The sequence below is a fragment of the Mastacembelus armatus genome, chromosome 21 (assembly GCF_900324485.2).
Source record: "Mastacembelus armatus chromosome 21, fMasArm1.2, whole genome shotgun sequence".
Lineage (NCBI taxonomy): Eukaryota > Metazoa > Chordata > Actinopteri > Synbranchiformes > Mastacembelidae > Mastacembelus > Mastacembelus armatus.
This window is the reverse complement of record NC_046653.1, coordinates 24,884,803-24,900,786: the sequence shown is the minus strand read 5'-3', so window position 1 is coordinate 24,900,786 and position 15,984 is coordinate 24,884,803. Positions and strand designations below refer to the sequence as shown.

Here is a 15,984-nt window from a genome sequence, read left to right as displayed (position 1 = left end):
AGACCTGAAAACATGCAACCATCAGCCTTCTTCCCACATTTGGTCCAGTTTCATGTGGTCACCAGTGTCCTGCAAAAATCCCTCAGTTCTCAGCCCATCTACCAGCATGGATAATACGCTAAGAAGCTGCTAACTCTACACTGGTATCCTCTGTAAAAGGGGACAGGTTCACCCAGTAAACATGAAGCTCAGGAACTGATGCAGACCATGTTTTTTGCAGGACACGCCACAGTTCCTGTTGCATCCTTTCTCAGTTTGATCAACAATCAGTGAACTGGAGCCAAACTGAAACCATGATGACGGCAAAGTGGAACTGCTGGATTTCAGGGGAGTCTCTCTGGTGAACTGGGGGGGTGGGGTTTAGTCACTGGTCCCAGTCTGTTCTACTTTTCAAGGTCTGACACTTTTTTTTTTGTTTTTTACACTTTTCCAAACTGGCATCATTAAAGCTGACGAATGAGCTGCTGAAGAACAGCACGTCTTTTGTTTCTGTGATAATAGATGTTTATTTATGGATGTTTATTCACAGTGGACATCTCAGATATCCCGGAACATGGAAATCACACCGAATCTAAAAATATGTGCATGTGTGTGTGTTAAATGAGTCAGAAGAAGTGAGAACCTGGTGCTCAGAGTTTTGATGTTTGTGAACTGATCAGCAGCCAAACTGCAGCTGCAGCTCAGTCTAGTTTGACTTCTTGTTTCTGTGCAAGAGCCTTCAGTCTCATATCAGGGTTTTTATTTAGGTACGCTGACTTTGGAAGGAATTGGCAGAAACCTGAAAACACCCCCCAGTTCAGCGAGGCTGTAGCACAGTTAGATGTGTGGTTAGCGTGGAAAAGCTGTCGTCTTACCTCCGGTACGCCGATCTTTCTGCAAGCGTCCAGGAAGTTCTCCACGTTTCTCCGACACTTGGCCATGCTAAGTTTGGGCTGCAAGCACAAAGTCACAGACACGTTTACACAACAATAATGTCTAACTACACTTTGCTTCTCAGCCTGCCTGTTTCCTTATAAAGATACAAACAAACTGCTGCAGACACAGTCGACTTCCAGCGTATTTTAAGAGACTGCATCAGAGAAAATCAGGAATAAAAACAGACAACACAAGCTCTGGACTTTCTCTGGGCCCAAAGGTCATGACCGGCAGTCTGAGACGTACCACTGCAGGTGAGGGGACGTGGATGCTGGCGACAGAGCGTGGGCGAATGTGATTGGCCAGATGGCAGAGCACGACGCCATCCATCAGAGATGAGCCGAGGTCTTCAGGAAGGACGACTTTCAGCCTGCTCTCAATGCTCTGAGGAGGAAACAAGTATTGTTTATCTTTATTTACTTCAATTTACTCTGTCTGCTCAGTAACACCACTGATTAAATATATTAAAGACTGTGCTGATATGAGGCTGTTCTTAACATGTCCAGAGGTCTGCATATATGGGTATACACTTCATATATTTAGATTTGTTCTGGAGATGTTTCTGACACAGGGGTTCCTAATAAACCGACTGGGTCCGACACAGGGGTTCCTAATAAACCGACTGGGTCCGACACAGGGGTTCCTAATAAACCGACTGGGTCCGACACATGAATGAGGAGTGAACAGAGGAAGTGTGTCTCACGTCTCTCAGCTGCTCCATGAGCTCCAGTTCCTCTCGGAGCTGCTCCATCTTCCTTCTCATGGTGAACTGAGGGTCCACAGACTCCAGACTCTTGTGACTCCGCATGAACACTGTAACCGACAGGACGACAGCTGATTACGCGACACATTTACATGCCCACAGTGACCTGCTCAAAGGCAAGATCTCTGAACAATGGGATGTTACATGCATCTCAGGCTGCAATGGTTTTAAAATGCTCTAAAACTGGATTAAGATCAGGAAGGTTTCACGAGCTGAGAAACCACAACTGCTTCAGGATCCTCCTGATGTCCATAGCTCAGTTTGACACACGATTCAAACAAAAGTTAAAACATCACCTGTTTTCTACACATGTGAATCTGAATTTTTCCTCAGCTAAAAGAAGCTGACCACAGCTGTGTGTAGCTCCACAGAGTGACCAGAGGATGGCGCTACAGGGCCTGTGCACTGACTTCATGTCAGCCTGTGAACACTGCAGCATCTTCTGCTGAACTACATGTCCTAAACCAACATCTCTTAATAAGTAAACTTATATTCTGGTGCATATTAAATAAGAAAATGTGTTACAGCAGCAAAGGGTCAACTATAACTATGTGGTTTATTTAACACATTTCCATCTACTGGAATTTATTTTCATTCAGTTTGCCTTAATTTGTCTCAGAAAATACTAATAATATAGAGAAATTATTAAAATGATTAAAAACTGATGTGGTTTTGCCCTACAATGTGCAGAGACACTGAGCTAAAATGTGTCTCCGGTGCAGGTAAGACTGTCTTTTCAAGGACATGCCCTAATTTTCAGAACCAAGAAAACATGAAGAACAGAATGAGACTCAGTAATTAGTTGTTTGTTTGGCTCCAGCATAATCACGAGTGATGCACAGTCTCCGTGGGGAGAAGATGTTAAAAAGGCAAAAAGTTTTATCTTCTAGGTCGAGTTATAGCTCAAGCTGCAGAACAGCCTCCTCCTGTCTTTGTCTCTGCCATCTGGAAACTCTGAGCCTGCAGCTTTGTTTTCGGTCTGCTCCTCTGATGGGTTATTTCAGGGCACATTTTTAAAGCCCTGGCTGACAGTGTTTTTCATAAACTAATTGTAGCTCAGTTGTAGAAACCTGCTCATACAGTCACAGTCTGAAACACCAGCTCAGCGTTTCACAACAGGAACCAAAGACGATAATTCACTCTGTAGAGAAAAGGACGACAGGTCAGCCTTTTGTTTGGCACAGGTTGGATTCAGCTTCGTGATGTTCAGCAGCTGGGCCAAAGAAACTTCTCCCAGGCAAACACTCCTGCTCGTGCAGACTACTAGCGGTGACGACATGTTCTCTTCATGCTTCACTACAGTCACTCACACCTGCCCTCACCTGCTCTGACCTGCACCTTGGACTGTTCAGTGTCAGGCCAGCTAACTGAACCGTCATGACTGTGCTACAGCAGAGAGCCGGCCCCTGCAGGATTCATCCTCGAGGAAAGAGTTTCTTGTGGTTTGAGGTGACAGATGGTGAATGACTGACTGAAGCCTAAATTTGGGTGAAATATTCCTTTAATGAACCTAAGATGAACTTATTTTACAGGACGAAGAGGCTGAACAAACAACACTGGATAACCTCACCGAGTGCAAATGTTCTAACACATCCCTCCAGCTCCTTTAACCAGACCCAGACCAGGACCTGGTTCTAACTTGAACCTTAAAACCAGCTCTCAAACAGGACATGTCCTCACTAACACATAAAACCAGCTCACAAACACATAACACTAACACACAAAGACTGAATTCTGCGTTGACTCAAAGCAAGTATACACACACACACACACACACACACACACACGTGGAAGTGACTGCATGATTAAAAACCTAAACATCCAATCCTACATGTACACAGTCATGTTTCCATCACTTCAGAGAACATTACACTGACTCGCATTCACTTCCTGACGACTCACCCTGACCCAAACCTTCCCCCTAAAATATCACCATTTATGTGATTCTTTCCAGAATCAGCATCACGGGCAAAGAATTTGACTCCAGTGCAGCAGATTCACCATGTCAAAGGAAAGTAAATGAGAAAAACAGAAGGTCAAAACATGATATAATATAATATACTATAATCACACTGTATAGATGTGACTATCACTAACACAGTGTCTCTACAACATGAGTAACCCACATGCAGGGTGATGATTGGCTGTTAATGAGGTCAGGAGCAGCAGTGAAGTGAGCGAGTCAATGCTGGTGATGTCACTCTCCCCGGGGCCTGGGCCCATTACACGCCATTAATCATAATCCGATCTCTCCCACACACAGAAAGAGCCGGACAACGAGTCTGTAAAACACTGAGGCCACCAGCAGGAGTCACCTGGTTTCACTGCAGCACCTTTAAAGATCAGATCAGTGTGTCTATTTATCAGTCTGACACCGGTGCTAGCTTTAGCATGCTAAAACAGAATTTCATATTTAGCATGTTGATTTTCTAGCATGCTCAGTTTTGTTAATGTGTGTTTTCAGCTTTTCCCTCAGTAATGTACGTGCATGTCAACTGCAGCTGAAACTAAATTACCCCCAGGATCGATTTTCTCCAAGAATCAGTACATTTTTTTTTTTTTTTTTTGGCCTGTGACGTGTCAGAAAACGGTGGGATGGACTTGGTACAAACACAGAGCTGTTTCTGTTATTCATTGATAAAAACGTAAAACACTCTCAGCAGAACAGAGTCCAGGTCAACGGCAGCAGAAACTGCAGCCTCCAGGTGAATGAACAGCCTGAACACAAACTGAACATTATCACCATAAAGAAGAAGATATAACTAAGTACAACAAAGCCACAACAGCATATATGTAACAGCCTATCTAACCCTAACCCAAACAGATGTGTAGATACGATGCACGGCTGATTTGTAACTTGCTGTAGGCTGAGATAAACAACACGTTAGCGTTTAGTTACACATCAGCTGGAAAGAGAACCGAAAGAGTTTGTGAGAAATTTGTTAGAACCCACAAGTTATTATAGCGTGTGTGTGAACGGTTAAACACAGTCGCTGTGAATTTCCTGCAACACAGCCGAGCCTTTTATGGAGCAGCTGACTGAAACAGAGCTGGCCTCAGGGAGGGGACACACACACACACACACACACACACACACACACACACACACACACACACACACACACACACACACACACACACACACACACACACACACACACACACACACACACACACACACACGGCTGGGATCCATCTAAAGTCTTGAACTCCTTTCCAGTTGAAGTGGGATACTCCTTTAGGGACCATTATCTAACACCTAAAATATAGGAGCTAAAAATACACAAACACACACAGAAAACTCAGTCATCATGCAGACACTTCACACAAACACACAGACAACCCTAAAATGGCCTCAGGCTGTCTGATAGTTAGATTTAAGACTTTCTAACATAAAACACACGCTGCACCATTTGATGCCTGACAGAGGAAGCAGTCCGGCTGCAGGAGCCGACACACGTAATAAAACTTCTGCATTTCTGGAGCCGTGACACAAAGGCGACAAGAAGTGAGAATATAATTCAGGATGCAGCCGATGCGTCTCCATTTCAGACTTTTACATGTCTCCTACAGTAAAGTAGATGAACTAAAATCTATTTAACCAGTTTACATTTAAAAAAAAACTGAACCGACAAAAATAAAACTATATTTTCAGGTCAAATTTAAAACGCACCTTTCACAGAGCCGTTCATTAGGACACATCCATGAACCTTTTGCATCTATTCCCAAAAATCTAATTTTCATAAAATAACAGCTAAACAAACAAGTTTGTCAGAATTAAAAAAAATAATTTTAAATAAAGCAAATTGAATTCTACGAGGAACTGTGATAAACACTAACTGGAGAGATTTATCCTGCAGGATGAAATCTGGAGTCTGGTATGAAGTAATTCTGCATCCAACAACTACAGAACTCAGGAAAAGACACACACACACAAACACACACACAACACACAAAACACACAAAGAAAACACAGCAGAACGTCCACAGTGAAGAACAAATGAAGTGGAGCTGGTCGGTCACAGTCAGAACCCAGACAACAAAAACATTCCTCAAAAGCAACAAGTTCCCTGTTTAGAGACACAAACACGCAGATGCATCATGCAAATATTTTACCATCCATTAATAAAAATGGATGGAACAATTTTGGAGCTCAGAAAAAAATGTATCTATTGCTGTATTCATTTCCAGAAGGAAAATGAACATACAAAGCAGGAGATTATAATGAATATACATGTAACCAAGGAATCTGTATAACAGCTGGAGAACTGGTTGCAAAGTCATTGAGCTCTGATGATTTTCGTTATACAAGCATGAGGAGGTTTCCCTGTACCAACATGGCTGCCGTGTTAATGTATCACAGCAATGAACAGCAGCATCAATCTTCTCACCGAACTCTCAGCAAGAACAAACAAACAAACAAACAAAAACTAAGACCCACGTAAAACAGATGAACCCTCCACCAGCTGATGCAGAACAGACTTTTCTTTTTGCTTCAAAGAGAAAACAAGCCCCGGATGAAGAAAGAGAGCACCTGAGCACAGGTGTGTATACTCTGACTCCGCAGCCTCCAAATCCCCGTTAGAAGGAGGTGAAACCTACCGCGACTGTCCACGCCTCCGTCGTCACGGCTACGAGATGTATCTTTATGGAGGGGCGAGGCCTGTGAGAGGAGGGAGGGGTCGAGACAGGAGGAAGGGGGCGAGCAGGGCAGCGAGGGTGGGGCTACAACCAGGAAGTGGGCGTGGCATGTGTAGTGGAGGAAGGTGGGGCATCAGGGTGAACCAGGTACAGCAAGACAAAATTCATTCAACGAAAAACACCCCAGAAACACCAATATCACCAGGAGAAAGGTCCAGAACAGTTTGCAGGGGATTAAAAACGGAGGAAATCAAATGAAGGCAGGTAAGAGGCATGCATGCAGGTCAGTCAGATTGTTTATGATTTGAACATTCAAAGTCATGCAGCAGTGCGCCAGAGCAATTAAAGGTGGAGTCAGCACAAAAACAAAAAAGTGTTAATCAGAAAAGCAAAAGTAAAAATGGGGGAGACCATGAGATGACAACAGAGAACAGAAAACAGCACAAAACAAAAGAAAGATTAGTGGCTTTTCACAATAGTCTCAACATGCTGTTAGCATCACGTTAGCTTCAACAGCAGTTAGCAACACTTCACACTGGTAACAGCTGCCAAACAAAGGCTGGATGGCTGCTTTAAAAAAAGCATGGGCCTGAGGTTTTCTATACAAACAGACAAGCAGTGACCATGAAGCCGCATTTAGGACATTTTGTGTTTGCTTTAACTTCATCACTACGTCAAATCCAGTGGAGAGCATCAGGCAATCATAATACACATCACCCGCCCTCTTAGCCCAGAGCCGACTCACCTGAACGGGGCTTCAGACCGAATGGTGGGTTGGAGAAGGATGGAGGGCTGGATGGAGACCTGTCATCCCGCTGCAGCAACAGAAATAGAAACAACACAGGTAAGTGGTAATTTCTCACACAAACAATGGAAGTACAACAGTTTGAACAGATGCTGGATATTCTCCGTTTTATCCGTGTGGAAGACGTTTGCAAAGACATCGACCATCAGACTGGACTGACTCAGTGTCCGCACTGCAACACTTCAGACACCACAATTTCACAGAATTTAAGCGGTTTACACATTTTGCCATGACTATATGATGAAAGTCAGTTTTTAAATGATTGTGCAGGGAAATCCGCTTATGCCCCACCCCCCGGGTTAACCTGCTTCACTGACAACGCTGCCTGTTGTTGCCCTTTAGCTGCAAAATCATGTTTGTTGACAGATCAGGCAGCTCGGCCAGATATCAACATAATCACAATTCAATTCAAGATAATGAAGCTAGATCACACTTTAATCCCAGGCAGTACTGGGGGAGGTCAGTGGTCAGGGGCTGAGTATCCTACTCAAGGCCATTTCAACAGAAAGTCAGCCAGTCATCCAAACCAAACTAACAGTCAACAATGATCCTGAACAGCTGTTTGTCCTCACTGCGGCTGCTGTGGTTTGGTTTCTATAAATCTCTGTCTCTTGGGACTAGAGGTCAGACAGTCCAGATCCTGCACTGAGTTTGTGTGTCTAAGTTTTTTTCTTCCACAATTTGTCTGTTCATTCCTTTACAGCAGAGCAATGTCAACCCAACATCCTCCAAACAAAGCAGTTCTGTTTTCCTCGTTTCTAAACCTACACTCTTCACTGTTTCTGTACAACACTGAAGAGTGAGCTGTGATGTTTACCTGCAGTGCAAAGCGCCTCACATAAAACCATCAACATCTGTGAGCAGAGTCTGGAGTTAGAGTCGGGATGTGGTTAGTCTAACTTGGCATAAAGTTTGGAAACGGCCAGAAACATCTAACCTAGCAAGGTTAGCCACATCTCTAAAGCTCCCTAATAAACCACTTCTGGTTTGTACGACTGTGACCAATGACCATTTTCATCATCATTTAGTCATCAGTACTTTTTTACTTCACCAACTGCTTTGTGACAACAAAGAGCAGAAAAAGGCAAAAATAACATCTCAAATGCCTTGTTTTGTCTGTGCAACCAGAAAAGCATCAAATCCTCATACCAGAGAAGCTAAAAACGGCAAATATTTGACATTACAACACAAAACATACTAAACTCCTCCTGGGGAGGTGTTCCAGGCATGTCCCAATGGGAGGAGGCACCGGGGAAGACCCAGGACACGCTGGAGGGACTATGTCTCTCAGTTAGCCTGGGAACGACTTGGTATCTCCCCGGAAGAACTGGAGGAAGTGTCCAGGGAAAAGGAAGTCTGGGCATCTCTGCTTAGGCTACTGTCCCTGTGACCCAGCCCCGGATAAGCGGAAAAAGATGATGGATGGATGGATGGATGGATGGAGAATGATGCATGCTGTAACTACTTCCTAAAATGCTCAACAAAAAAGTTTTTCTAACTATTTATTCTGCTCTAACTTAGAGCTTTTGAGTCTGTAATACAAAAATATGAGACACAAACAAAAAAAAAACAAAAAACAAAAATTCACAATAACTCTATGAGTGTCACACAGTCCCGAGCTGATGGACTTCTTATCAGCCAGTCTTTACACGCTGACATACGAGGCAGAAAACTGTCCGTTCACCAGCCACCAGTTTATTAAAATCACCTTTCTCCAAATCGGTTTCTCAAAGGAGTGGCTGGTGAAAGATTTGGACTCACAAATACAGAAACAAGTTTCCACTGTGTTCACATGTGTGAGCTGCTGCCGGATGACACGTGGTACATGTGAACGCTCGGTGTGGTTTAAATGATTCGCAGCAAACAGACACACGATAAACAGATTGTGAGTTCACTGGGAGGCACGACTGCACCCAGCTCAGGGCGTTCACCCTGAGGGTTGGGACAGAGCCCACATCCAGTGGTTCTGTGCTGCAGTACGTTTACCTTGACTGACATACGCCATTCATACTCCCGGCATGCAAGCTGGGCCTCAAACTTGGCCTTCTCTAGAATCATCTGTCTCTTCTTCTGGAACTCATAGCCCCCTTCTTCCATGTGCTGCTACAGAACGCATCAAACATTCAGGCCTTGAACTGACTAACAAACTTACAGGCTTTACTCTAAATATTTTGGGAATTACTTTATCACACAAGGGAAATGCAGGTTTCCTTGATAAGAAACTACATCAAACGACGACTGCAGCTGCTCTTTTGTATATTAAATAATAATAAATAATTTGTGTTCATTGACATTTGACCCAGAAACTGTGGCAGTTTGAGGATCTGTTCAGGCTCTGCTAAAACACAACAGGCATTTGGTGTTTAATAATCAACTGATAATTTGGTGTATGAAATAACTGAAGAAAGGTTCTTTGATACTGAAAAACTCTGAAGATTTAAAATTGAAGCTATAAACACTCATTTTACAAATACATCATACTCCTAAAACACAACTTCCCACATTATGACTACAAACTTTGTCTGCAGATATTTCTTCTTATTTGTCTCTTATTTTTAGCCAAACTTTGCTGTGACATTCAGTCATTACCAGGTGAAGTGTTGATGTAGAAACTCAAGCTTGGTACTAACTATTATCACATATGCTGATGACAACCTGCTATTTTTGTGCTGCGTCTTGATTCAAGTAAAACGTGTTCTCTGTACCTTTGGTGTGGTGGTGCCGTCATCGCTGTCCTGCCCACTGCAGGAAGACAGAAACAACAATGAGGGAAAGGAAGGATATAATCAAGTTTGCTGCTAAAGCTGTTCCTTTTTATGAGCCCTGACTGAGGACAGCAACTGTTCAGCAGAAGTATGTTTGAAGTATGTCTTACTTCAGTGACTCGTCCACAGTGACCATCTCCACTGGGTAAAGCTGGACTCCAGATAGATCGTCCTGCTCCACGTTCACTCTGACGTACACAACAAACACGTTATTCAATCAACACTCTGGAAATGAAAAAGTAGCCAAAGTGATTTCATTACTGATATGAAAAAAAAAAAGTTTCATTTAATTTACTGTGAAGTTTGGCTAAAGCTCAGGGGATTAGTTAGTAATTTCCTCAGTATCTGAACTTTGCTCAGTAATTTGTTATGGCTCGTTATTACATTTGAAACAGTGCAACCAGAGTGACACCTATTTTATCCTGATGTTTTAACATCGATCAACAGAGGCTTCTGAAAAAGCACAGTTCTGAGTAACAGGGAGCTAATACTTAAGGTTACAGTTTGGTTCTCACCTGCTGGGGTCCTGCAGCAGCTCCACAGCCTCCTTTAGCTGGGTGATCATGTCAATGTGGAGCTCTGTGCCCCCTGTGACCTTTGACCTGGGACCATAAAGACACAAGTGATGAGTAGAGCATAATCAGCTGCCGACGTGTACAGTGATATATGTTGTACATTTTAATTCAATTGATTTCAATATGATATTTACAGTCCTAATCCATTCAGTTGGACCACAGTTCTTCTTCAAAGAAGATTCTTAGTAGGAGAAAACCAGAGACCATCTCACCTTGTTTTAAAGAACAAATCTGTTCCGTACACAAACTAAACAGTGAGAATCCGACTGACGGATAAACTTACGTTTGTTGTGCTGCCCAGTGTGAATCTTCTTCTATCCTGAGGGGCTCATCAAAGGCTGCTGCTGTCCGACCCTGCGCACACACACACACACAAACGCAGACATCAGCACCAGCTGCAGGGGGTCACATGATTCACAGACAGGCTCAGCCATTGGCTAAAACTCAGAGACATTAGCACCAACCCCCAGTAAACAAACAGCACAATAACAGTCTTTCTATCCTGCATCTATTCCCTCTGTCCTCAGCTTGTTGCCCCCAGAAAGGACAAGGGCAGTTTTCATACATTTCATCTAAACTGATCAAATCAAATCGGTGATTTTTCTGAAAACAGCAAGAACAGAGACTAAGTTCTTCTGGACTAAAAACTCCACTTTGTTTTATTTAGTCCTTATTTGGTGACAGCAGAGCGTCCACAGCAACACGGGCTCACGGTGACGTAACCGTCTATTACTGGGCAGTTTCTCTAACAGCTGACAGAAACTTTTAGCTCCAGGATTAAATTTAACTCACACTAACAAAAAGTGACAGTTTAGGAACAAACCACAAACTTCAGGATCCTGAAGTGACACACAGTCTACAGAAAGTACTGTACTACACAGACAGCAACAGTTTTATGTAACCTGACTTCACTCTGTGTTGTATTATTCATGGAGTGAGCTTCTGCTGATTCAACCTAAAATAAGGAAACAGCACGAGAAGGTCTTGCCTTGATGTAGTTAACAAAGCGAGTGCTGAGACCAGAGTCTCTGTAGGTGAACTGGTCCTTCAGGGCTTCCGAAGGACTCTCCTCAATCAGATGGACCGATTCAGAGTTTGGGTCAGCTGAAATGGAAGAAACATGACAAATGAAAGTCTTGAACACTCTCACACTTTTACCTCCACAGGATCCTGCTGTGTCCAGCTCCGTCCACTGGAAACAAAAGCCTTGTTGCTGTTCTTTGTGCATTTGACTCTCAGTCATCAGTCGGTTCAAAGCTGCAGTTTGATTCAATTTGTCAGGCGGCACACCAGCCGACTGCCACTTCACCCAGCAGCCTGTTACTGAGTCATGACCATGTTTCACACGTCTAACAAGACAAACGACACTAAACCATGACCTGCGCTGAACCGTATCATCGTCGTCTGTCACCAGATCCAAACAATTATTATAATATAGGATTATTATTAAGTCAGTGACAAATGAATTATACTAATTACAGGCATTTATATCTGAATTTCATGAATCAGAGATCTGAGCTGATCTGATAAAAATAAACCTGTCATGAAAAAAAAAAAACAACAAACAAACAAAACAAAAAACACGGGGTGTGTCCAGCAGCCATGACGGAACTGAACCATGATGCAGATACTTGCACCAAAGTGTTTGGCTGTATTTATTCTCCCCAAAGTCCAAAAGCTGTACGTATGAACTGCATGCTGTATTACTATTATAATTCTTTAGGTCTGTTTTAGTTTTTTGCCTCTAATCCATCATTAACAGTAGAGAAAGAAAAGTCCTGGGAAACAAACCATGCATCTTGTGGTTAAAATGGTAAAAAGTCTAAAATACACACGTACTGCCAAACTTCATATTCTTAATTAATTTAGTTGGATGTCACTCAAAGGGACTCCGCTGCACCATCATCCACTTATTTGTCTTTTCTTGTCAATCAACGTGATCAAGTTTGTTCTGGTGAAACATGTCCAACCTACATTATTAATGTCAGAGTGAAAAGAATAGCCCAGACTCAGCTCAGTGAAAGTGACCCTCATTCAGCTCTGGCCTCATTGAGGCTGATTGAAGTCTATTTAAACTGTGCGTCTGGGGATCTGCTGCTGTTCTCAGCCCTGCACACACAGCTCACCGCTGACTCTTACAGAAGCACAGTCAACACTCTTTCACATGATGGTACCTTCTCCGACCACTGCAGTAAATTCAAAAGGTTTAATAGTGCAACTGATGCGAATGAAGAAGAGGGTGCACACCCCTCACATTCCTGAGGGTTATTAATGCTTCAACAGCAACTTATGCTCAAATCCTGAGAGATGCAGAAAACACTGTTCATTCTGGTGCAGATTCTTTTCTGTCAACGTCTAGAAAGAGAATCCAGTCCATGTCTGAAAGGGGCTAAGCATCAGAAAGCATCAGTCTAACAAGCTGTCAAACCCTAATCAGTCAGTCGGCTGATCATCCATCAAGCAGAAACAACAAACGGCTGCTGATCGGTCCAGGGTGGACCCCACCTCTCACCCACTGTCAGCTGGGATTGGCTCCAGGAAAAGAAACAAATTCCTGAATGGTTCTGCAGAAATCAAGAACGATACCAGACACACTGACACACAGACGAACTGTACACACTGTTTATACAGTCCACACACACTCCCACAGTGACTTCTCTTCCTGTTGGCTCGTTCCCTGATATCGCCATCTGTCTCCCAACACACACACACACACACACATACAGCTGGTGGTCATGTCAGAACACCATGGATGCTGCTGTGTCCTCTGCTGTCAAACAGAGGACACTGTTACAGACTCTCGAGATGTGTGAATGTGTGTTCATGTGTGTGTGCGTACCCGTCAGGGAGCTGATGTGTTCGCTGGAGTCGTCTTTGCTGAGTCCCTCCTCCTCTGTGATGTGGCTCATCGGGACGTTGAGACTCAGACTGTCTTCATCTGACGGCTGCAACAAACAACAAACCTGTTTAGAGCTAAAAGACCACTGAGTCCATCAGAAATGATCTCTAACTAAAAAACAAATAGTATCTTTGGGTTTTAACAGCTTCATAAAGAAAAACTGCTGAGATCTTTTACACCGACTGACCAGGCGTCATGTATAAAACAAACCGTAACACAGACACAAATACACATAACATGATGTAGACACCGTCACTGAAACAGTATTCAGATCCTTTCCTGAAGTAGAAGTACTCACACTGTATCACATTCCACTACAGTAAACCTGAAGTAAAACTATATATATGTGTATAATTATATATTATACACATGCACACACACATACTGATATACCTCAGTAGCAGAGAGCCTCTTGTCTCCGTTGTCGCTGCCGACTCCTGAGTCGCTGTCCTGCTTCTTCTGCTGCTCCATGTCCTCCACACTGCACACACACAGCACAGGTCACACACCCACCCACCCACACACACACACTTGAGGTAGGGGTAGGTGTGTGTGTGTGGGTGGAGCTAAAGGGCAAGTGAGCCACAGTGAGAGAGAGAGAGCACTGTGTGGCCCCTCCCTCTCTCAGGCTGCGTTCACTTCGCTCTGTAAATCCTGATTTCCTGCTCATATCTGACTTTTCTTTATCAGTGACATTCAGGCATTTATTTAGAGGCCGTACATAACAAGGAATAAATAAAAATGAATAACAATAAACACAAATAACAGATATGAGAGGTAAATATACGACTGCATAGACACTCTTAAAAGTCTTAAAAGTCAATAATTAGCCTCTGCCATATTTTCCAGCCTTTGCCGTTTTACTGCAGTTGGTTCATTACCTCCTTTGTTTGTTCACTGTTTATTGACTCGTCCGTCCTCTCATTGTTTACGTCTTCCTTTATCCATCCGTCTCACGCTGTCGACAGGATTTTGGTTTGAACTCTGAGGTGAACTTCTCTGACAGTGGGGAGCTGCGGGACGGATCAGTTTCAGCTGACTAATGGAGGATTTGGCTGCAGCCTGAAACACTTTATCTCCGCACGCAGTCGAACGCCAGCTCAGCACTATGGCAGTCATTAACCTGAGCTTGTATCGCTATAGAGAAGATGTCAGCTACCTTTGTTGTTATAATGTTCATTTTACAATATTTGTACCTGTCTTCAACTCATTTGGAATGAAAACCACATGGTGGACGTTCAACAATCCCTTAAATCTTTGAGTCTCCTATTGAACAGATTATTAAAGGTCAACACCATCACTCTCATTTAAACCATTTAAAATTCCTTCTGTTCCCACTGAGGTGGTCGCATGATGCATTTGTAGTCCCATTATTAGTGTCATATCAGACTCCACCTACTGTTGTTTACGGTCTGTTCAGATGGTTCAAACAGGAGAACCTCACGTTGATCACTGAGCAGCTGCATCTTTACATCCGCACGAGTGAAATAACTCCAGGACGTGCTTCTTCATTTGGGCAGATACTTCAAGTGAATTCAATGTGCGTTTGTCATGTGTGATGGTCTCATTTACACCTAAACCATTTCAGAGTGTGTTTACTGTGTTTCAGGATCAAGCTCCTTCATACCTTAAAGACCTCATAGTACCATATTATCCCAATAGACCACTTCGCTGTCCGAGTGCAGGTCTACATGTGGTTCCCAGAGTTTCCAAAAGCAGAATGGGAGGCAGAGCCTTTAGTTATCAAGCTCCCTGTACTCTCTGTACTTTTAAGGCTAGACTTAAAACCTTCCTTTTTGACAATGCATCAAGTTATGGTTGTTATGGTCAGGCAACCCTGAACCATCCCTTAGTTATGCTGCTATAGGCCTAGACTGCCCGAGGACCATCGGTGCACTGAGCTCCCCTGTGAGCTGTATATTGCTGATGTGCAGTTACTGGTCCCACCAACCTGCAGTGTCCATTTGTTGTTTATTGTTGCTGTTCTTTTCTCTCTGCTCTATCCACTCACCCCAACCCGTCGAGGCCCAAACTGAGCCTGGTTCTGCTGGAGGTTTTTTCTTCCGTTAAAGAGAGTTTTTCCTCTCCACTGTCACCAAGTGCTGCTCATAAGGGAATTGTTGGGTTTTTTGTTTTTTTGTAAAGTGCCTTGAGATGATTGAATTGTGATTTGGCGCTATACAAATAAAATTGAATTGATATTGAATTGAATTTACTCTGCAGCTGGAACATTTTATCAGTGCTCAATGAGCCAGTTCTTTTTCAGAACTGCACTCACTGTGTTCCCAGCTCAGCTTCACTGGTTAAACAACTATTGTGAAGGAGCACATGAAGGAGGTTTTCCATCATGATGGCCACTGCAGCAGTGCACAGAGAGGAGCCGGTGTCTTCATGCTGGGGGACTTGTGAGTCACTGACCTGCAGGTGGTGGGCCGTGACAGGCTGAGCCGCTCCATGACAGGCAGGTACAGAGGGTCAGGCATCTTCTCACTGCGACACGCCTCGATGCTCAGGTACTTGAAAATGTGAACTTTACCCTTTATACAGATCTGAAAAGGAGCAGAAAGGTTAAAACTAGCAAAGAGAAAGTTTCGTCTGTTTCAATTCTCCCAAGCTGTTTT

The 15,984-nt window shown here is 43.4% G+C and overlaps 1 protein-coding gene across 4 annotated transcripts in view; it reads right to left on the bottom strand.

Moving 5' to 3' along the window:
* lrch1 (leucine-rich repeats and calponin homology (CH) domain containing 1) overlaps positions 1-15,984 on the bottom strand; it is a 50,528-nt gene that overhangs the window by 9,473 nt on the left and 25,071 nt on the right. For 2 of the 4 annotated variants that reach the window (XM_026295223.1, XM_026295220.2), the window contains exons 6-18: positions 15,782-15,912; positions 13,757-13,844; positions 13,304-13,409; positions 11,453-11,568; positions 10,748-10,818; positions 10,405-10,491; positions 10,000-10,077; positions 9,830-9,866; positions 7,065-7,134; positions 6,281-6,403; positions 1,619-1,728; positions 1,162-1,299; positions 855-932 (exon numbers count right to left, since the gene is read on the bottom strand). In XM_026295223.1, coding sequence (XP_026151008.1) covers positions 855-932; positions 1,162-1,299; positions 1,619-1,728; positions 6,281-6,403; positions 7,065-7,134; positions 9,830-9,866; positions 10,000-10,077; positions 10,405-10,491; positions 10,748-10,818; positions 11,453-11,568; positions 13,304-13,409; positions 13,757-13,844; positions 15,782-15,912 — 1,233 coding nt within the window. The remainder of the gene's footprint in view (positions 1-854; positions 933-1,161; positions 1,300-1,618; positions 1,729-6,280; positions 6,404-7,064; positions 7,135-9,829; positions 9,867-9,999; positions 10,078-10,404; positions 10,492-10,747; positions 10,819-11,452; positions 11,569-13,303; positions 13,410-13,756; positions 13,845-15,781; positions 15,913-15,984) is intronic. The other 2 variants (XM_026295224.1, XM_026295221.2) reach the window with 1 other exon arrangement.